The following is a 21,998-nucleotide window of genomic DNA, read 5'->3' on the forward strand; positions in this document are numbered from 1 at the left end:
TCTTCTCTTGCTTACAGAACTTCTAAACCAATATAATCCCATTGATTTCAGTTGAGTTTTTCCTGATTTACACTGAAGTGAGACCAAAATCAGGGTCTATATCCATAGATGGTGTTTTGGAGATGTGAAAGCATGAAAATATTGGCTGCCCATCTATATTCATGAGTAACCCCACAATCTCTGTATATGTGTGATGACTTCCTTGATTAACCCATCACTGATAATTATTGAATGTACAACACCTCGAAAGCAGTTCTTCAGGGCAGTCAGTTTTCTAAAGCTAGAATATCAGTTCTAAAAGTATGGCTCTCATGGTGTTAATTCTCCTTATGACATGAAAAACCTGATACCTCTTGCAGATAAGCAGTGGCAATAAATATTAATTACATCTATTTATCACCAGGGATCCTAGAAATCAGTTTGTCACAGAAAAACACAGAATTTTCATTTTTACAGAGAAAAAATAAAAACATATATTAACTATTAACTAAATTTTACTGGAAGTACCAGTGTCACTTATTCAATGCCTGGCTGGGGCTCAGGTGGTCAGCCCTGGGCAGCTGGGGCTGGGGCTGAATACCCAACTTCTGCTACTGTCAGCCCTGGGTGACTGGTGGTTCAGTTAGTACAAAGAGCTGGATAATGGAGACCCTGATAAATGTTCTACTGTATATCAATAAAACATTGTGTTCAACTGATACCTATATATATTATGGCTAGAGAAACTAAAGTTCAGCATTACATTTTAATCATGGAAAAACATGGATTTTTTTGTTTTTTTATCAGAGAATTTTGGGGGTTTTTTTATCACAGAAAATTAGGACCCTTGTTTATCACCTTTCATCTTGATGGATCGTAACATGTTTCACAATCCTGCAAGAATTACTGATCATAGTGTGTACAAACAAAGCCATTGAAATAATGGTGGCGTAGTAAACATAAAATCTGGTAGTGTTTGCAGTGTGTGTTTTAGGCTGCACAGCAGTTGGGATGTGTGGGGGGGACATTTTTGGCTAAGGACACTGGGTGAAATCCTCACTCTTGTGAAAAGTGTTATAGGATTAGGGTGACCAGACAGCAAGTGTGAAAAATTGGAATGGGGGTGGGGAGTAATAGGAGCCTATATGAGAAAAAGACCCAAATATCGGGACTGTCCCTATAAAATTGGGACATCTGGTCACCCTATATAGGATCTTTTATGATTACTAATGGGGGATGGAATTTTTAGCATATCATTGAAAATACTCCCACAAATGAAACTGCATGGTATTCAAATTATCTATGTCTGAAAGCCTAAGAGCTTAGTCAGGATTTAAAGATGTGGTTCTAGAGAATTCCGGTATTCCCACCTGATTCCTAGATTCACTTGGTTTTCCTTCTAGCCTGCTAGAAAACTAGCTGCATATATTTAAACACATTTGTGTGTCTTCAAACTGCAGGCTTCCACATAAATAATCTATACAACCTGCCTAAATATATGATATTTATCCATGCCCTAAATACATATACAATGGTCTATAGATAGACATACTGTATTGCATCTATGAAAAACACAGTTACAATGAAAATGTATCCTTATATCTAGGAGCCAGAAATTGTTTGATTAAAATATGTCCTTAACTTTTTATACTTTAAAATTCATTTATATAATATTTACCTTTTCCATAGCCCTTCTTTCTTCCTTTTTTATTAATTAATTACCTATAGCAACACCCACAGAGTATCAATGGGTCAGTCTTTGATGCTTCTACTGCAGGTGTCATGTAAAGTTAGGACATTAACATAATATCTCAATTCAGCATGATTAGCTCATTTTAACTACTTGTAATCATACCATCCTGTTAGTAATATTATTGCAGGGCGTGGCTCCCAAAGCAGATGTGAGAAGACAAGTCATTGCTGATTACTGTGACTCGTAGTAACCTGTACCTTTTCATATTGTGAATAAAAAATCTAGCTTGGTTTCTCAAATAGTGATTTATATCACAACATCAGCTGAATAATGTCACAGCTATGAGTGGGACCTTTGCATAGACGTTTGTAATATGGTCAGCCCATTATTTAACATCATATTGTTTGTTCATTCCTATATTTCCATGTTCTAATATGAGTCAAATTGTATTAGACAAGAGCTTTGTAGTTTACTGTGTTTGCTAGCTTCATGTTACATTTTTGCCTGTGTTAAACCATTTTGCATCATCTATTATCAGTGTCTGTGAAACAGGGGCAAGTAGTGTAAGTAGCCAGATGTCCTAAGCCTAAAAAAATAATAAAAAGTATTAATAAACAAAAAAAATAGCATAGTCCTAGAAAAGCTAAAATTAGAAACAGAAAAAACACTTCTAGACAAAATTACAATTTTAAAGACTGCAGGTTCCACATTAATTTTTTTTAATTCCCCTCCTATCTCCAGCATTGCTCTAAATTAACTTTTGGAGAGATAACTGACAAGAAGAATGCTGACATCCTCTGTCTGTCTACATAAAGACTAATATGAACAATCATAGTCAGAGTTTTCTAGAGTATACCGCCAGTATTCCTGAACACTAAGCTGGAGGGGCCATTCTTTTAGGGTTGAGAGAGTAGTTCAGTGTCCAGGCTACTGAACTCTTAAACCTTTTTGGCAGAGAAATTATCAATTATGATGGTGGTTTTAGTTATGCACACATCTGTCCACTAGCAACTGGAGTGAAACAATCAACAGATTACTCAAAGCAGCAATCTGCTAGCAGTAACCAACAATCACTAGTGATCTGGTATCAGGGGGTAGCCATGTTAGTCTGAATCTACAAAAACAACAAGGAGTCTGGTGGCACCTTAAAGACTAACAGATTTATTTGGGCTTAAGCTTTCGTAGGTAAAAACCTCACTGTGAACTAATGAATGACCACATAAGTGACTGGTGTGTATTCCATTACCAATCTCCTGAGCCCTAAAGTCCTCTCTGAAAAGTTCTGTGTAGTGACACATCTAAATAGTTTACAGATCTATATAATGTCTGTATTTCTCTTCCCTTTTTATATTGTAATAAAAACATTTGCATGAAAACAGTACCTTTGGATGAAATTGATTCCATCCACCTAGAGCCCAAGTGTCTGGGCTCTATGCAAACATAGTGAAGAGCGGTAAGGAAGGTGTAATCCATCTCCCCAGCCCTTAGGTTGGACTAACAGCTGTAGACCTTCCATGCCAATTGCATGGGATACAGAGGCCACTGGATCAACATAAACACAAATCCAGGGATCCTTCTGTGGCTCATCTTGAAATGCCCTGGGACTGCTAAATGGCCTCTGTGCATCAGTCTATGCATGGGTGGTGCTGAGCCCATTTCTGTGTCATGTAGGACATGTGCAGTGCCCTATATGGGCATGCAGACAGTTGACCTCCCACAGAGACCCCATTCAGAACATTATGTGGTACTATTCTTCCAACCAGGGATGAACTTCACTTTTTTTTTTTAAATAAGATGTGTGCTGGTGATGTTTCTGCTTATTCCTCAGATTAATTTATATTTCATTAATTGTGGCCTCATAATCAGTTGGTATGGAGCCACAAATGTCACAAACAGGATTATGCTTTCAGATGAGGAATAAGCAGCAGCTGGAGTGGATGGGCCCAAGATCCGGTTTTCATAGGAATCCTGTAGTTATGTCCCAAAGGGAGAGGTAGGAGCAGTAAGAAGTCTTCTCTCCCCCTCCCCCAATATTATGGTTCTGAAATCTTTCATTTAGCATCTGTATTGTACACTCTATAATTAAATACAATTAAAGCCTGGGATACACTATAGAAATTCCCTCTTCAGATACAGCCAAGAGAAAATCCTATTTGGAAACAACTAGCTTCTGTATATAATTAATTCCATTCCCATTGACAATCCCAATTTTTGGAGCAACTCCACACCTTTTAGCAGGGAATAAATACTATACATTAAACTTATGGGTGTTGTGTTCCCACAGGAATAGAGAGGAGAGCTATTGAAAGTGCAGAAATATCTGCTTGAATTAGTAATAGGCAGGCCATTCCTCCAGTTCTAAGCCGGACTGTCCTGTTTTTTTCCCCAAGGTTTGTCCCCTGTCCAGTACTGGTATAAAACTGGATTTGGTTTTGTCTGATATTGCCTCATAGGATGGAGGCTGCCATTTTGAAGACCACGCCACTGGTGTGACCTTGCACGAACCATGCGTGCAAGATCATGACAGCAAGGGCGGGGTCATGAAGACAGGGGAGGGCCGATGCCGTTTTCAGAAGTACCAGAATGTCCAGTGTTCTGGGCATACACCAGTAGCCACCCTAATCAGTAGTGGGGAAGGGGTCAGTTGGAGAACATAAACCATGTGCAACTTTACTTTCATTTTAATAATGGCTATCCTGCAGTCAGGGCCGGCTCTGGCTTTTTTGCTGCCCAAAGCAAAAAACGCCCGGCCGGCCGGAGCAGCAGGGGGGGGGGGGGGGGGGGGCGACAAACGGGCCCGCCGGCCGGAGCGGCGAAGGGGGGGTGGGGAGAACAAACCAGCCGGCCGGAGCAGCAAAGAGGCGGGGGGGACAAACCGGCCAGCCGGAGCAGCAAAGGGTGGGGGAACAAACCTGCCCCTGGCTGGAGCAGCAAAGGGGGGGGGAGACAACAAACCGGCCAGAGCCGCAAAAGTGGGGGCCCAGGAAACAAACCTGCCCCTGGCCAGAGCGGCGGGTGGGGGGGACGACAAACTGGCCCGCCTGCCAGAGCGGCGAAGGAAAGAAAAAATAAAAACAAACAAAAAATACCCGCGGGGCGGGGACTCCCGGCCCTGCAGACCCCGGGCAGCGGAGTGCGCACCCCGACTAGCGGGGGGGGGAGAGAGAAGCGGGGCGGCCAGGGCTTCCTTAAGCGGGGCGCTTGCCACACAGCCCCTCCCACTGCGCCGCCTGCTGGGAGGGCTCCGCGCCGCTCCGTTCGGCAGGCAGGGAAGCACGCGGGCTGCCCTACCGGGCTTGATGCAGGGCGCTCCCCTCCTCCGCCCCCTACAGGGCGGCGAGAGCAGTAAACCAAAAAGATAAAACCTGCAGGGGCGGCCAAAGCGGTGAAGCACAAAACAAAACAAAACAAAAAACAAAAAAACAAAAAAAAGGATTAGATGGAATGCCGCCCTTTGAAATCTGCCGCCCCAAGCACGATCTTGCTCGGCTGGTGCCTGGAGCCGGCCCTGCCTGCAGTCCAGCATCGGGTGGGTTTAACATACCCCAGTGTTCTAAGTATTCTCTAATCTGTTGCTTATTGTTTTGAAGTTTAAAGATCATACTTTATTGAGTTATGATTTTTAAAACTTTCCATATGACATCTTTAACACTAATACAGATATGTTTGCTTTAGTTCAGTCTCTTCCACCAAATAACTTTGGCCTTGCAATGCTTACAAAAGCAGGAGGAAATTTCAATAAACATCCCCTTTGCAAGAAGCTGTAATTATGGCTAATCTAAAAAAGAGAGCAGCCAAGAGAATGGCAATCCCGCTAGGAAAACACAGTTCGGCTTTGTTAGAGCACTGCTGAAATGTAGCGTGGAAATGGTGAGTTTCATTTTTAATTTGTTTGTTTCTCTTTCGCAGCCTGTGATTCCAACCAGTCCAACAAGCAGCTCCACAACACCAACCAGCACAATGGGCATGTCCACAAAAATTGACAGCTCTGCTCTTCAGGACATTTTCATCCTCTCTCCCATGGCAGGACTTTATGGCCCAAGGTAAATCTCCCAATGAATTTGAGCATATTCAGGCAATATTTTACAGGTTAATTGCGTCAGACTTGAAAACAGAAACAATTTATTCTTCCCTTCCACTTTATGTATAATCAAATATTTCAAGATGTTGTACAAGGCATTTAATTAAAATAAAAAGCTGTAACAGAGTGGCTATGTGTAGAAAATGTCATAACTATCATCCTCTATGCAGCCATGAAAGTCTAGCACTATTCTGGATTGCCAGTTAATGTGCAGTGGAATTAAGAGGAAGGAATATGTTAGCCAGGATACCAAAATTCTGAGTGAATTTTGTTTTTAATAATGTCATAACACCTTTTGTTTCCACTTAAACAGCTGACTGTGAGATGACACTAAAACCTGTTTTAGACCATGATTCAGCAAAGCACTTGAGCAGGTGCATAACTTTAATCATGTGAGAAGTCTCATTGACTTTGGTGAGACTACTTCTATCTTATTCAGAGGCTTGCACTTCTAGTAGTGATGTAGTAGTCCCTCTACCCCTGTCTGCCACCTTTAAGGAGGCAGCCAGATAATTCCTTTCTGACTTTTCAGGGATGACCAGCTGGTATGATTCCTCATCTTTTGTTTCCAGGGAACCAGGATGGGAAATCTCCGTTTCCCCCTCCAAAGGAAATATCTTCAGATAGTACCAGTGCCTTCTAAGGCATCTCTCAGCTCTAGAATGAGTTAGAAGCCAGCTCAGTCATTAGCAGAAAGATAAACTTTCAGTGTTTAGGATCCCACTGTTTCTGAATTGCACTGGGCAGGAAATCTGATGTTCTGCAGAGGTTTCCTATGGATTGTAAGAACCAAAGCTTTACTTTGATGCTCTCCCTGAGGATAAAATATTAGGAGTAGGTCACCCAGCCAGGTCAGAAGAGTGAGAAGCGTGAGAGAGTTAAGTGAATTCTGAAGTTGTTGGAGGGTGTGGAGTGGACATGACAAACCTGTGTTGTGAGGAGGTGGTCCATTTGGAATTGAGCAGGGCCAGGCTTGATTTTGGGAGAAAGTTTTGCAAGACTCAGTAGCTTTGTGCACTTTTAACCTGACACAAGGTGAAACCTAGTCGTTTCAGTTGAGTTGTGAATTGAGGTTTTTGACTTTTCAAAAACCTCAACATGAAATCCAGAGACCAATTCCCTTTCTCCAAGCCCCTCTCCCTCCACTGGGACAAGAGTTTTAGGGTATGTGTCAGTAAGAATCCCACTGCAAGCACACATGCATGTAGAAATTGGTATCTTTTGAATAGCAGTGTCTGTCCCGGTCTCACATGTGCCCTGTGCCTCCTTGCTCTTCCATGAGAGGGCTTAATGGGCAGAGCAGCCACGACCGAAAACTGTGAAGAACTTCATATTCTCAACCCTTCCCAATTGGACATTTAAAAGAAAGAAAGAAAAAAAGAAAACTCATCAGCAAGCCCTTAGACAACAGGCTGAGGCACTTCTCACCAACTACCATGTCTCATGGCAGACTCTAAGTCTATGTCTACACAACAAGCTAGGGTTGTGGTTCCTCTCATCATACCGGCATGAGTATAAATAGCAGTGTAGCTGTGGTACCACAGGTGTCAGCAGAGGAGGCAGGGCTGAGCTGTGTCAAGTACATACCCACCAGTTTCCTGTGGGTTTGTACTCCATACGGCTCAGCTGGGCCTCCACTACCACTACCCGTGCTACCGTAGTTATGCTTCTGTTTATACTCATGCTAGATCAAAGAGAGCTAGCATGAGTGTATGAACACAAGCAAGGGAAACATACCCCTGGCTTGCAGTGTAGACATAGCCTAAGCTGGCAAGGTTCAATCCCTACCCATCCTGTGACAGCCTCATTCATCTCAGAGACAGATATAGGTAATGCTTTTTCTGCTTGGGAGAGAGCCACCTCCCAAACAAATCTCCTCAAGGACTCAAAGTCCAGGGATTCTCAGCTCAAGTTATACCTGTTCTAACTCTGAGGAAACACTAACAGCCAGAATGAAGAAAAAAAATCATCATTGACCAGTTGTCCTTTGGAAGACCCCACACCCCAGAGTCCAGGAAGAAGAAAGTACCAACAACATCAGCATCAATAACCTCAGCACTGACAACTTCAACCCCAACAATCTTGGCACCAGCATCCTTGGCACAGACCCCAACAGGTCCAGCGGCTGCACCCCTGACAGTGTAGGGTGACTCTGAGAGGCAAGGCCAGATGAAGCATAAACATGGCTCCAAGCACCACACAGGACTACTCAACAAGGATTCTAAATGCCACTCCTGCAAAGACAAAGGCTCGATCTCTTATGAGTCAGAAGAGGGAAGCCAACCATGCAGGAAAAAAGATCTGGTACTGACCTCACTGCTGAGCCTGTCAACAGTTTGAGCTGTACCTCAACAGAGGAACCAGGGACATCTATCATACCAGAACAGCAGCTAGCACCAGCACCACCTGGCAATGGGACCACTCCCCTCTATGGCTATACCAGTTGAGGAAACTTACTCTTCCTCCCCCTCCCTAATCTACTTGTTCTTGTTGGTGTCAAGTAAAGATCCCTCTATGCTGTCATTGGAGAGTGATCTCAAGGAGGCTTCTGGAAGCCATCCATTCTGGGACCCATCTTAGGCAAAATGTGAATGGCACTGGGCCAGCCAACCTCAACCGGGCAAATACACTTACAGCATGCCACTTCAGTCATATTGGCCATATTGGGGACCAGCATAATATATGTTCCAGAACAGATCCTCCCCACCTTTGCATACATCAAGAAGTGGGGGACATCCCACTTCCCAGCATCAATAGCCAGGCCACCCACACTAGAGCCAGATGTCAGCATCTAGAAGCAGGTGGTAGTGGAGGGACAGCATTAATCTTTGTCTGAATCTCAGGAATCATGATCATCACCAAATGAAGTCATGGCTCCAACACTGACAGCAACTTTAAGGCTTTCCATGCCTTCCTGTTGCAGATTGTGGAGACCCAGGCCACTGAAACCAAGGTGATCCAAGAAAGATCTCACAAGCTCTTTAGTGTACTGATCTCCACAACCCCAACCTGATTTGTCCTCTCAGTAAAGTAGGGCACACTCAAGCTGGCAAAAGGGCTGTGGCAGATCCTCACCACTCAGCCCTCACGTGTCACCATACAGGACGTGCCTTTTGAAGGATGGAGTTCTTTAGTAGCAGAACTCATGGAACATTCCATTCGCTAAAAGACTCATAGGCCACTCTGCAACCTTGGTATCTACAGATGTTACATATGCTAGGTGTTTTCAGAGGCTTACATCAACAGAACCCCACTGCACCCAGCCCAAAACATTCCTCTGTGCTCCCCAGTTCAGGGACCACTGCACTATGCAGTGGACTTACCACCAGGGTAGATGCCAAGTTCAGGAGGATGGTACTACAATATCTGTTTGACTAATGCAGCTGAAACTCCTCACCCATCATCCAGAGGGGACACTACTTGCCAGTCACCTACAGTAGGATCCACACTGATATATACTTGAAGAAGAAAGAACTATTACTTACCCTACAGTAATAGTAGTTATCCAAGATGATGTCTTGCATGAATCCCTTGACCCACCTCCATCCCCACTCTCTGAATCCTCAGCTGTCACAGGAATTGTGAGGGACCTGAGGAAGGGTTGCATCACTCCACTCTTTATGCCCTCGCATATGAGCGTAAGGATGCACACGTTGCACATATGGCCACAACAGACCCTGCTGTTCAAAAGAATTTGATCTTGGGTCTTCGAGGCACCTGCAGATCTTTAGTGGGATTCACACAGACTGCAAGATCTTGGAGAAACACAGTTAATGCAGGGTAAAAAACCATTCTTATTCCACAGTGACAATGTTGAGATTTGTTGCCTCTTTAACTTGGTGTAAAATTTGAGCACAGAGTCTTTGATGATCAGCACATTAGGAATTTATATTGGAAACAGTGTTTTTTCTTTTATGATTATAGTCAATGCCTATACTATGTTTTGTAAAAGTGAGTACTACTTGTCCCGTAAGTCTGCTAAACACTGAAAGCAAAATAATTCATTTCAGCTAATTATTTTAAAGAAAATTGGAAAAAAATGCTCAGCACTGCTTTCTATTTTGGCTGCAGGTACATTCACTTTCTTTTTCAGTTGCTGCCAAATAGTGCAAAATATCAAATTTCTCTTTCACATAATAAATTATATCCTAATAACGACGCACCATTGTTTAGAACAGAGTGGGAAGTGGTAGGTCCACTTTAGGTCTTCATCATTCAATGATCCTTTTCCCTATATCTCTTTGGATTATTTTTATGTCAATATCTTTAGGGATGAAATTGGAATAATGTCTTGTGATGACATCAGCAAATATGGAAAGTCTGGAATGAAAGGCTCCGAGTCACCTAGCTACTTTCTGGAGCATGAAAGTGGAAAGTATTACACATTAATTGAAGATGAGGGCCATCCAATGGGCTCTGAGTATGAGAGAGGCAGAACCACAGGAGTTCGGAGAAGAGAAAAGACACCCACTCATGGTATGTTTGATTGCTTTGGTCTTCAGAAGTTGACTGGATTAACAAATTGTATCACTATATTATTTACCAACTCACAGTCACTCTATGACCTGTTTGGGACCAAAAGGTGATAGAAATATGCTTTTGCTTTGAATAGTGACTGGATGTTAGTATTATTTAATGTTCAGGATCAAGGTGCAAGATTTTTTTTAATACAATATCTACTTCAAACCCACAAGATTGTGTGTGAAAATTCTTTTTAAAAATTGTAATGGATGGGGAGATAGATGCCACTTTCACTTATTAGTCTCTACCTACAGTCTCTTGGAGAGATTCCTACCTGCAACTTGCAGAAATACTAAAATATTATGGAACTGCCTGAAAAGGCATTGGTAGAAGATGAAAGCATCTGCAAAATGAAATGTCATCCCTAATTTAACCTTGTATTAAAGTGTATAATCACTTAGTACCTTGAAAGGTATTGTGAGGATTAATTAGTTAATGCTTACAATGCAATTTGAGATCCTAGGATGGTTAGTGCTAAATATGAATGCAAGATATTGTAACAATAATAAACTCTGTTTTTATGTAGAAATCAAATATTGTACATAATACATTGTAAAAGAGTTGCTGAGCTATAAATATATTTGTATCTATTAAAGATGAACATTGATGATCAGTGAATAACATTACTGAAACATACTGGAAGCCAATTTACTCTTGTATTTGTGGTATTTTTCTTTTCAGTGCAGTAGAGATTATTTTGTTGTGAGGGTCACACACCTTTAAGATGGTATGTGCTGAGCATATTTATAAATAGATATATATTTATATGCAACTTGTAATACAGTATATTGATTTTTATTTTTGTTTGGTTGAGAGAGTGACAACATTTCCCTGTCATTGTCACCAGTGAAAAGAATTACCCTTTCTGTCAGATAGGGCACTCCCTAAGAGACTGGTTCTGTCCTCTGATACATGCATATACCTCCCACTGAAGTCAGTCAGCAGCCCAAAAGCATGTTTGGGGCTCAATTTGATCCTTAGTCTTTTGTTTCACTTGGAATAATTCAAAATAATTGCACCGATTACTGTCAGGAATTAATCACAAGTATAAGGTTTGTCCCTTCGGCTTCAACTTTCTGACCTCCACTTCCCAACATACATTTGAATTATTCTTGAAAGAAATGATGGTAAATACTGTAAGAAATGGCTTCTGGCAGACTCATTAAAAGCAGAGTTGGAGTCTGTGCAACGTACTTGCATTCCTCTGGGAAACTGCAAAAACACAGGAACCTTCCGCTAATGATTTTTTTAGGTGACATATATAACTTTGTAAACATAAGCACATGCTATTCTTTACCTGATGACAATTTTGCTGCAGGAGAACTAACTTTAATAGTAAATAAGGTGTACACTGTGCATCTTGGAGAGGTTCTCTTCTGTGTTGTTTCTCTCCTACTGTACTTATACTACTTTAGTTTGTGCAGTCCCCATGTAAAGCACTAGGAGAAACTAACAGCAAAGTACTCAATTTTAAATGAAATTCTGGAAAGATGCAGTTCTGGGACTTAATGCTGCCACCTCTTCTTCTCCATAGAAAGCATTAAACCAATGCCACTCATGAAGATAATCCCAAAGTTAATGAAAGAGAAGAGTGGATCCAATATGGCCTGCTTTCCCTAAACTCCTAGCATTCCTGCATATTTGGGGCTTGGTTGGCTGTTGGGAGGACACAGAGCCTGGATGCAGTCACTCTATGTGACTTACTCCCATAGGAAAAAACATTAGAATTGCCAGCGAATTTGCTTTTGGAAATTAAGGATGCTCATTGGTGAATCCGGTTGATATGTGGCATTTATTTGTAATATATGGACAAAGGACTAATAAGAATATGACCACATAATTGGCTACACTGCAGAAGCAGGATTGTTGCTACAAAGTCAGTGGATACCACAAGCCCTCTATGCTTAATTATAAGAACTGGTTTCTATGCAAGCCTGAGTAACTGCACAACTGGTATTTCTAAAAATCCTTAAAATGGGACTGGAATATCTCCAAATATGTACACGATCTCTTTAGAGACAGGACTAGGCAGCACAGAATTTACTAGGCTGTTGAGGGCAACCTTGAGAAATTTCTCTTCCTGGACTTTCTCAAAGAGAGCAAATCTGGAAAGTCCTTAAATCCAAGATGTTTGGAGGAGAAACTTAAACCTATAGAATACTACTTTTTAAAAAAACATTGTTTCATGTTCTCATTTTTCCTTCCCTCAGAAGTATTTCCATGCCAAGTTAGGCTTCTAGGATAATAGGAAAATATTGATCAAAATGCATCTCCTTTTCTGTCTCACTCTTAATCTTTGGAAGGTGTCTTCACTTGGTTCCTCGAGAAATTTCAGAAAATATCTTAGTACTACTCTAGTTTAAACTAGAGATAGGCCATAGTAGCAGAAGTCCAGATGGAGATTTCAAACAACTTTAAATTTGGAGATAATTGGACCTGAGGTTTTGGTTTGGCTCATTATAAAGATAGGGTTCATTTGCAAAATTTAGTTTTGTATAAGAAATACCACCCAAAGATTAGGGAACTTGATCTAGGTTTGTAATATTTCATGAAGTAAATTTACAAGCATGTGAGAAAAGCTTGTTTCATTTGGTGTATTGTTGTAATGTGAGTGAAAAGTTGTTGCAGAATTCAGATATGTTCTGATAAAGATTTAAGCATCACATCCAACTTCTCAGTGAAATAAGTTCTATGATCACAATTTCTGCATAACTAAATATGTATATGCTATATTTTTTCTTGACTACACAAGTTTAAAAATGAGTGAGGGGGATTTTGTAAAGTGCTTTGAGACACTCTGATAGAAGGCAACAGTTAGAGAAGAAAAGAGTATTATTATTAGGTGCCTCTCTTTCTGTTTATGTTGAGTTCATACCAGCAACAATTTGTAAGCATGATTTTCTCTTACCAAGGGTATATTTTGCCTCTGAAGAGCATGTTACAGTCATGTTATAACTCCATTGTATACTATACCTAGAGAAGCAGGTTTAGGTCCTTAGCTGCATCAGTGGTCTTCTCAGTGGAACTGCACAGAGAAGAAGGCAAGCTATCTTTGCATTCCCCAATGATTCCTGGAACTACAAAAGTCAGATTGAGGGATGCTATAAATTATGCCACACTTCAGTGATGATCCTCAAAGGGATTTCAACAGTTGGGACTTGCTGAAGTTTATGATGTCATGACCACACCCCTCCCCAGAAATGTTCCCAGTATGCCCCCTACATCAGGACTGGGAGTGGGGAAGACACAGAGCCTGCTAATCTCTGCTATCCTGAGATTCCCCAGGCAAGGGGCATTCCGGTTTCCAAATGCTTTGCATTGCTTTTGTTTCAAGAAAAGTCCTCAGAAAAAATTCCCAGTCCATGCTAATCAAGTCAACAGTACTAGGGCTTGCCAGCAACAATGGTATTTAAATATGGTGGTAGGTAGCACAGTTTCAACCATAGTATGGACAGGGCCTTAGTTAAATAACATTCTGTTTCCTGATAAGATTGGAGAAACCTTAGTAGATCATTTGTCTCTGTAGCATATTTCCAGTATACTGTAAAATCAGACACTATAACCTGCACAGTGCTCGAAAGAATAGTCACCAGATTAACACTGAAGAGTAAGACTCCATCTTAATACTGTTATCATTCAGTTTTTATCATCTCCCTGAGCAAGTAAATCCCACAGGCTTTTACCTTACTATAGAATCAAAGAGAAATTTGAATTGTGTTTGAAATGTGAGCCAGTAATATGAATTTGGCTTGCTTTCATAAACTCATACTGTTCAATGACTTGTAGTTAAAACATCAGGCGCTGTGTGTGTGGGCCTGAGTCCAGCACCATTTAAACTTTCTTCTTATTCTCCTGATGGGACCATTGTGTCTGCTTTCCACAGCTTTGAGAAATTGTTTGAAAACTTAGAATGAAAATTTAAAAAATGAAATAAATAAAGCAGCAGCACAGGAAAAGGCCTTGCAAAGTAAAGAGAAAGTGAAAACGAACATAACGTTTGTATTTACCGCTGGCACTTGTAGGAGAAACTAGTAAAGCAAGAAGTTTTAAACAAGTGTTGTTAAAAGAAAGCTAAGCTTTCTAACCCTGAGAAGAACTTTTTAGTTTTATTTTTATAGTGTGTTTTAAATCTCTTGTTTTAAAGAGCCACTTTTGCAAGCCTCAGGAGTTATGATAAATGATTGTGTTTATGCTGCAAGCTGTGGTTTATCTTTGGTGCAATATCTAGAAGCTTGGGACTGTTGCGGGAGCTGAATACCCAGGGTAAAGAGGAAAAAATATTATTTTAAAAATTGCGTATATTTTAAATCACTTTCCTAGTCGAATGGTCTCTTCTCAGTGTTTGTGGGGTTCATACAAACTGCAGTTCAGAAATTCCTACAGGGGATTTGCCAAAATACGAATGATGGTCATAATCTAGTGCCTATCACAGCTGGTAGATTTAATGAATCCGCCATAAATCCTTGCAGATGAGACTTCCTTGATGTTTGTAGCAAGTGCAAAAGCCAAGCAAGAAAGTAGAAAATCACGTCCCTTTAATTTCCCCTTTTCAAAACTGTGAAAATATAGCTTAGTACCATGATGAGACTTTATCCCAGTTACAATATATTTGCTATTTGCTTTTTCTAAGACTTATGGATCATAGTTCTGAACTCACATGCTGGCAGATAATCTCGTCTCTACTTTTGACTGTGTACTAAAAACACACATACCTAGTGAAGCACAGTTGGTTTTCTTGGTATTAAATTATTCTTTTACAATATCTATTTTATTTGGGTTCAGTAATTTTCCAGTTCAGTAATTTTTCATGATGACAAATGGAGTTGTAGCATTCCTAGATGTTGTTCCTAGATGTAATGGGTGAACATGAAGAGGGAGCTCAGAGGGTGTGTAAGGGTGTATAGTAGAGAAAAGGAATGTGTAAATATTGCAACCCAAAAAAAGACAAGATGGCAGTTTTCTCTATTTCAGGAGCAATAACCTTCTCTGTATTGCTGTTACAATAGCCGTATCTGAGCTATACATTTACATGCCTTGCTTTGCATTCATTACTTTTTAATACACTCTGCAACCTGGCAATTTCAATGAAATTACAAAGCACATACAATTAACATCTGAATCATACCCTCTTATACATCAAAATAAGGTAATCATTATATATATACAAGCGGGATGTTCATAGACAGCATCTGCAGTATCTGTATGTGGCAGATGCTGTCTATGAACATCCCACTTATGGCACAGCTTGGCCCTGCAGGCCCTCTGCCTTTTCTTCCTCTTTTCTTGCAATGGTTTACTCTGAGACCAGAGGACTCAGATCAAGATTTCGCCTTTGTGGGGTTTATTGATTAACTCTTGTGGAGACTGTAATGGAATGCTAACCTGTATTATACTGGCACCATGTGTAATATACTTTATCTGTTGGTCATATTGTAGCCATGTTGGTCCCAGAATATGACAGAGACAAGGTAGGTGAAATAATGTCTTTTTTTTAATTGGACCAACTTTTGTTGGTGGAAGGGACAAGTTTTCAAGCTTTATAGAGTTCTTCCTCAGGTATGGAGAAAGTAGCCAGAGTGTTGGAGCTAAATACAAGGTGGGAGAGATTGTTAAGCATAAGGGTTTCACACATACTGTAGGACACCACTTCAAATAAAGTGGGCAGTGAAGTTTAGCCGGTAGTACGATATATTGCAAATTGTTGTAATAAACCATAAAACTAGAGTGTCTTTTAAGTCCATGGTTTTTAGTGTCCAACAGTTATGAATTTAAGTTCCCATACTTGTCTTTTGAAGGTGCTGTGCAGGTTTACTTTGAGGACTAAGACTGAGGTGAGATATAGAGAGTGATCATCTTGTGAAAAGTGTTTACCCAGGGGTGATAGGGTGTTTTTGTAAAAACAATGAGGAGTCCTTGTGGCACCTTAGAGACTAACAAATTTATTTGGGCATAAGCTTTCGTGGGCTAAAACCCACTTCATCAGATGCATGGAGTGGAAAATACAGTAGGCAGGTATAAATTTGTTAGTCTCTAAGGTGCCACAAGTACTCCTCGTTGTTTTTGCTGATAAAGACTAACACAGCGACCCCTCTGAAACCATGCAAGGGTGTTTTTGTGTCTTTTATCATTTTTATGTGAGAGTTCATTCGAGAACATAGTGATTTTCTGGTTTCACCCACATAGCTGTAGCTGAGACATTTGATGCACTGATGTGTAACACCACATGTTGTAATGGGCATGTGTAGGACCCATGGATCTTGAAAGGTATGTTGGGGTGGCGTTGATCATCACAGCAGTGGAGATATGTCTGCAGGTTTAGTATCTGTTGTGATGGCAGGCTCTGGTGCTGCTTTGAGTTGGTGTGTTCTAGTCTGTGTGAAGCTTGCTTCCGATGATGTGCTTGGTGAGATTGAAGGGTTATTTGAAGGCCAGAAGAGGGGGTTCAGGAAATATTTCTTTCATGACATGGCTGCTGGATCTGTGGAGGTTGTGTGTGGTGATTTGTGGGGTTTTTTGTATATAGTCATTTATAGGGTTCCATTGTTGAAGCTGATTGTGGTGTCAGGAAAGTTGACACTGGTGAGGGAATGTTCTAGAGAAAGTTTGATGAATGGGTAGCGATTGTTAAAGTTGTGGTGGAAATCTATGAGGGAGTTTAGGTCGTCTGTCCAGAGGATGAAAATATCATTGATATACCTCAGATTTATCATTGGTTTGTGGTAAGTTTTTCCAGAAATTCTTCCCGGAAATGGCCTTTGAAGAAGTTGGCATAATGAGGAGCCATCCTAATACCCAAGGCTGTTCCCATGGTTTGGACAAAGTGTTTGTTGTTAATTGTAAAGTTGTTGAGGGTAAGGATGAAATGGATGAGTTTGGCAATGTGTTTGGGGTAGATTTCTGAGCATTGTTCATTATTTTGTGAGTATTTGAGGCAGGCATCGTTGCTGTCATAGTGAGGGATGTTGGTGTGTAGGGAGGTGACATCCATGGTGGCAAAGCTGGTGTACTGGGGGGATTGTTAATGTTGCAGAGTTTCTTTGGAAGTTGGTAGTGTCTTGGCGGAAACTGGCCTTTTGTGTAGTAAGTGGTTTGAGGACAGTTTCTATGAGTCCTGATATTTCTTCAGTAAGTGTGGCCTGATGTGATCAGTCTGCCGTGGTTCCATCGTTTGTGTATCTTGGGAAGCATGTAGAAGGTCCCTGGGGTGAGTTTGTGAGGAATGAGGTTGTAGTGTTTTTCTTGGAGTTCCCGTATCTGAGCATACAACAGATGCATAGAATCTATGAGCTGTGATGCTGGGGTCTGTAAAAGAGTGTCTGTTACTAATGGATTTTTCCCAGGAACATAAGTTAAATCCATTAAAGCTTATCAATAGAGGTTGGCATCTCAGCGGCGCTTGATCTAGGTCTTTTCTGTTGGTGAGGGTTATAAGTGGTTTATGGTCTGTTATCAGTATAAAAGAATCCAGTCTTCATAGATATTTGTAAAAGTTCTGACATGCCCATACACTTTCCAGGCACTCATTTTCAATATGTGTATATAGTTTTTCTGTTTCTGTGAGCATGCAAGAGCAAAATGTAATTGGCTTCCACTCAGATCCTTGTTGCAGCAATATTCCACCTAGACTATAGCTGCTTACATCCACGGTTACCATTGTGGGTTTGTTCACATCACAGTACTTGAGAATTAGAGCTGTTGAGGTTATTTCCTTCTTGAAGTCAATTTTTTGATGTGGCCCCATAGCCGCAATGTGTTGGACTTTAATAGTTCATTCAGTGGTTTTGTCACTATAGAAAGATCTTGTGGGTATCCACCAAGGTAATTTACCAGCCCAGTACATGTCTCAGTTCTAGTATATTTGTTGGTGCTTTCAACTCCTGAATTTCTTTTACTTTCTCAGAAGTAGGACTGATCCCATGTAGTTTTGTTGTCTGTCCCAAGAACTCAATTTGGTGTAGACAGAAAACATACTTTTCCTTATGTAGCTTCAGTCCAGACTGACTGATTAAATGTTAGGGGTTTTGTTGTGCTCTTTGGTTGATGATCCATTTATCAAAATATCGTCCATGAAAACTACAACTCCATTTGAGTTTATTAACAGTTCTACCATCTTTCTTTGGAGAATTTCAGGTGCGCTGGTAAACCCCAAAGGTAATCTTCAGAAGCAAAATATCCCAAAGGTTGTGATAAATGTTGTCAGTTTAGCACTTCCTTTGGCTAAAGGAATTTCCCAAAATCTACTCGAAGATGATGGAAAGGTGTACATAGATGCTGTGGACGCATACCAACCAGTGTCAGAAAAGAGACTGCATCAGTTACAACAAGCAACCATCACAGATACACAACTTCAAGAAGTTCTAAATTACATTTGGACCAACTGTCCCAAGTATCTAAAGGAGACGAAGAAAGTGAAACTAACTAAATGCCATTAACAGGCTAACCAGTCAGTGTGGTGGCTGGGCATCAGCAAGGACATAAAGAATAAATGTTCTGCAATGTTTACATGAAGATATATCAGACCAACACAATGTAAAGATTCTTTAATTACAAAATCTCTACCAGACAGACCTTGGAAAAGACTAGCTGCAGATTTATGTGAATTCAGAGGACATTATTACGGTTGTAGTGAACTATTTTTCCAGGTATATAGAAATAACTTATCTGAAAGACATAATATGTCTCACAGTGTTATCGAGAAACTGAAGTGCACTTTTGCCATTTCTACCATTCCAGAACAACTAGTGAAGGACAACGGACCACAATTTACTGTAGTGTAATTTGTCATTCCAAACTAAATATGATTTTGGTCGTATTATTAGCAGCCCACAGAAGAGGCTGAGAGAGCTGTACAGATAGCTAAGAAAGTCCTATAGCAAGAAGATCCATTCCTTGCTATTCTGAGTTACATATCACTGATAACAGTTACTGGATATAGCCTAGCCCAACTCCAGATGGGAAGACAATTCAGAACTACTATTCTGTCTTTGGAAAATAATCTATCTCTAAGTGTCCAGACATGAAGAGAGTAGCCAAATCAGATAAAAAGGCAAAAAGAGCTTATAAACACTTGTACAACAGACATCACTCAGTTAGAGAACTGACAGGTCTAGAATATGGTGACAGTGTTTGTGTCCAACAGGATGGAGAAAAAGGATGGAGAACTCCAGGTGTTGTAAAGAAAAAGAATTCATGACCCAGATCATATGTAATTGAGACCGACAGGGGAGAGTTCAACAGAAACAGTTTGTTCGTCAGAAAGAACAATCAGCAGAGCAAACTCTACAGATGGCGGATGCAGAACGAGAAGTTGACTCAAGGATTCCAAACCAACCACAGCCTGTTTTTGTAACTAATGGACAGCCAAATGGCCAAATTGTTAGGCATTCAGGTGGTGTAATTAGAAAATCAGTACAATTCAGAGACACTTAACTGACTGGTCCATACTGAACTTTTATTGGACCAACTTCTGTTGGTGAGCAAGACAAGCTTTTGAGCTACAGAAAGTGTGTCACAGCTAAATACAAGGTTGAACAGATAGTTTAGCTGAGACGCCCTAAATACCATTCTTGGACCCGAGGAAGAGCTCTGTGTGCCAAAACGCTTTTTTTCTCATCAACAGAAGTTGGTCCAATAAAAGATATTACCCCATCCACCTTGGGTTTCTAATATCCTGGGACCAACACAGCTTCAAGCAACACTGCATACCTTATTTGAGCATACAACAGCTATACCTGGCAGTTCATTAAAGGATCTTAAGGGAAACAAATCTGGTGTATCTCTCTGGGTTGGAAGCTCTGTAACCAGTCCATATCTGGTATATGACTCCATGTACAAAGTTCTGTTGCCCCTTCTGATGGGACCCTGTGTGCTAATTCAGACAGGCCTAAATTCTAGAGTCCCACAGCCTCCTTCTGGACCTGTGTAATAATTCAGATAGAGTTGTATTCAAGAGTTCCACAGCCCTCCTTCTGGGCCCTGTGTGCTATAAGCCACACAGGTTTCTCCTCCTAGGATCAGGATTCTCTCAACCTTCGTTCTGGGGCTCTGCTAATTCAGGCCAGCTGCAGTCTTAAACCAGCATCTCCCAGCTGGCCATTTTTTCAGTTCAGTCCTTCCATCCTTGCATTGGGAAAGCTCAGCAGGAAGCAGTCCTTCTCCTGCTAGCGTTTCTCTTATGAGGGAGGATGCAGCCTATATGCAGCCGTCCTTCCTAGGATTTGTGCCAGCTTTGCTCCCACCATGTTCTACACGAGTTCCTGGGACTTAAAAGAAACCAGAGCATGACTTTTCCCCAAATACTAATTCCCTCTTTCCCAGTATCTGCCTCTGTCTTTCACTAGGCCCTCAAATACCCCAAAACTCCTGGAACCTTAAAGGGTCATGCCATGGGTTGACTGACACCTAGTTTCTACCCCTGTCCCTTGAAGGGGACAGACCACCCCTGTTACACTGACATTTAAACTTGCCTCTAGTTGTGCCTAATGCTCCTTACTTGTCATCTGTCTTGGGTTCCAGGGCTGCAGCCCAATAAAAAAGCATGCTTAACAGCTGTAGGGGCCAAGGGGTGGAACAGGGGTGGGCAAACTTTTTGGGCCAAGGGCCACATCTGGGTGGGGAAATTGTATGCAGGGCCGGGGCAGGGGGTTGGGGTGTGTGAGGGAGTGTGTGAGGGAGTGCGGGGTGTGGGAGAGGGTGCGTTGTGCAGGAAGGTGCTCAGGGCAAGGGATTGGGGCAGAGGAGGGGTGCGGGGCGTATGAGGGGGCTCAGGGAAGGGGGTTGGGATGCAGGAGGGGTGCGAAGTGAAGGAGGGGGCTCAGGGCAGGGGTGCAGGAGGGGTGTGGACTGCGGGAGGGGGCTCAGGGCAGGGGGTTAGGGTGCAGGAGGGATGCGGGGTGGGCAGGGGGCTCAGGGCAGGGGGTTGGGGTGCAGGAGGGGTGCGAGGTGCAGGCAGGGGGCTTGGGGCAGGAAGGGTTCAGGCTCCGGCCTGGCGCCTCTTACCTAAAGCAGCTCCGGGGTGGCAGCGGCACGCACCAGGGCCAGGCAGGCTCCCTGAATGCCTGCCCTGTCCCCAGCCCTGCGCCGCTCCAAGAAGTGCTGTGGCCCCTGGCGGGAAGAGGGGGGCGGAGGGCTCTGCGTGCGCTGCCCTTGCTGCACCTCCTGGTACCTCCCCCGAAGCTCCCATTGGCCACGGTTCCCCGTTCCCGGCCAATGGGAGCTGCGGGGGGCGGTGCCTGGAGGCATGGACAATGCATGGAGCCCTCTGCCCCCCCCACCCAGGGGCCGCAGGGAAGTGGTGCCGTCTGCTTCTGCAGAATGGCACGGGGCCCGCAGCGCCACGGGGGACAATCCCGTGGACAGGATCCAAAACCCTGAGGGGTCGGATCTGGCCCATGGGCCGTAGTTTGCCCACCCCTGCTCTGGAAGGTTCTGTAAAGCAGCCTGACTGTCAAAATGCTGCTTTTCTCCCCATGCTGGATGGCTTTTCTAGATGCAATTTTCCTTTCACTTTTAGTTTCTCTATTAGGATGTATATTATACTTAGGAATAAAAACCTGAGCATTGTTCCTAATATCCCTAGACAATCTGAACCGAATTCAGAATGGAATCTAGGCAGCCTTAAGTGGTGTAACATGCACCTTTTTCCAAACCCTATTGCAGCAATGTGTATTTTTGCATTCATTCAGACAGACTGATTTATTTACATTGTGCTAGCTAGTTTTCTGG

General features: G+C 42.1%; 1 protein-coding gene across 4 annotated transcripts in view; it reads left to right on the forward strand.

The window, feature by feature from the left end:
- The window catches only part of LOC112103386 (connector enhancer of kinase suppressor of ras 2-like), a 526,129-nt gene that overhangs the window by 338,891 nt on the left and 165,240 nt on the right, over nt 1-21,998 (forward strand). For 2 of the 4 annotated variants that reach the window (XM_026652993.1, XM_026652995.1), the window contains 3 exons: nt 5,582-5,715; nt 10,024-10,229; nt 11,641-11,642. In XM_026652993.1, coding sequence (XP_026508778.1) covers nt 5,582-5,715; nt 10,024-10,229; nt 11,641-11,642 — 342 coding nt within the window. The remainder of the gene's footprint in view (nt 1-5,581; nt 5,716-10,023; nt 10,230-11,640; nt 11,643-21,998) is intronic. The other 2 variants (XM_026652992.1, XM_026652994.1) reach the window with 1 other exon arrangement.

The sequence above is a fragment of the Terrapene carolina genome, unplaced genomic scaffold (assembly GCF_002925995.2).
Source record: "Terrapene carolina triunguis isolate 2854851 unplaced genomic scaffold, T_m_triunguis-2.0 Scaffold131, whole genome shotgun sequence".
NCBI classification, from domain to species: Eukaryota; Metazoa; Chordata; order Testudines; family Emydidae; genus Terrapene; species Terrapene triunguis.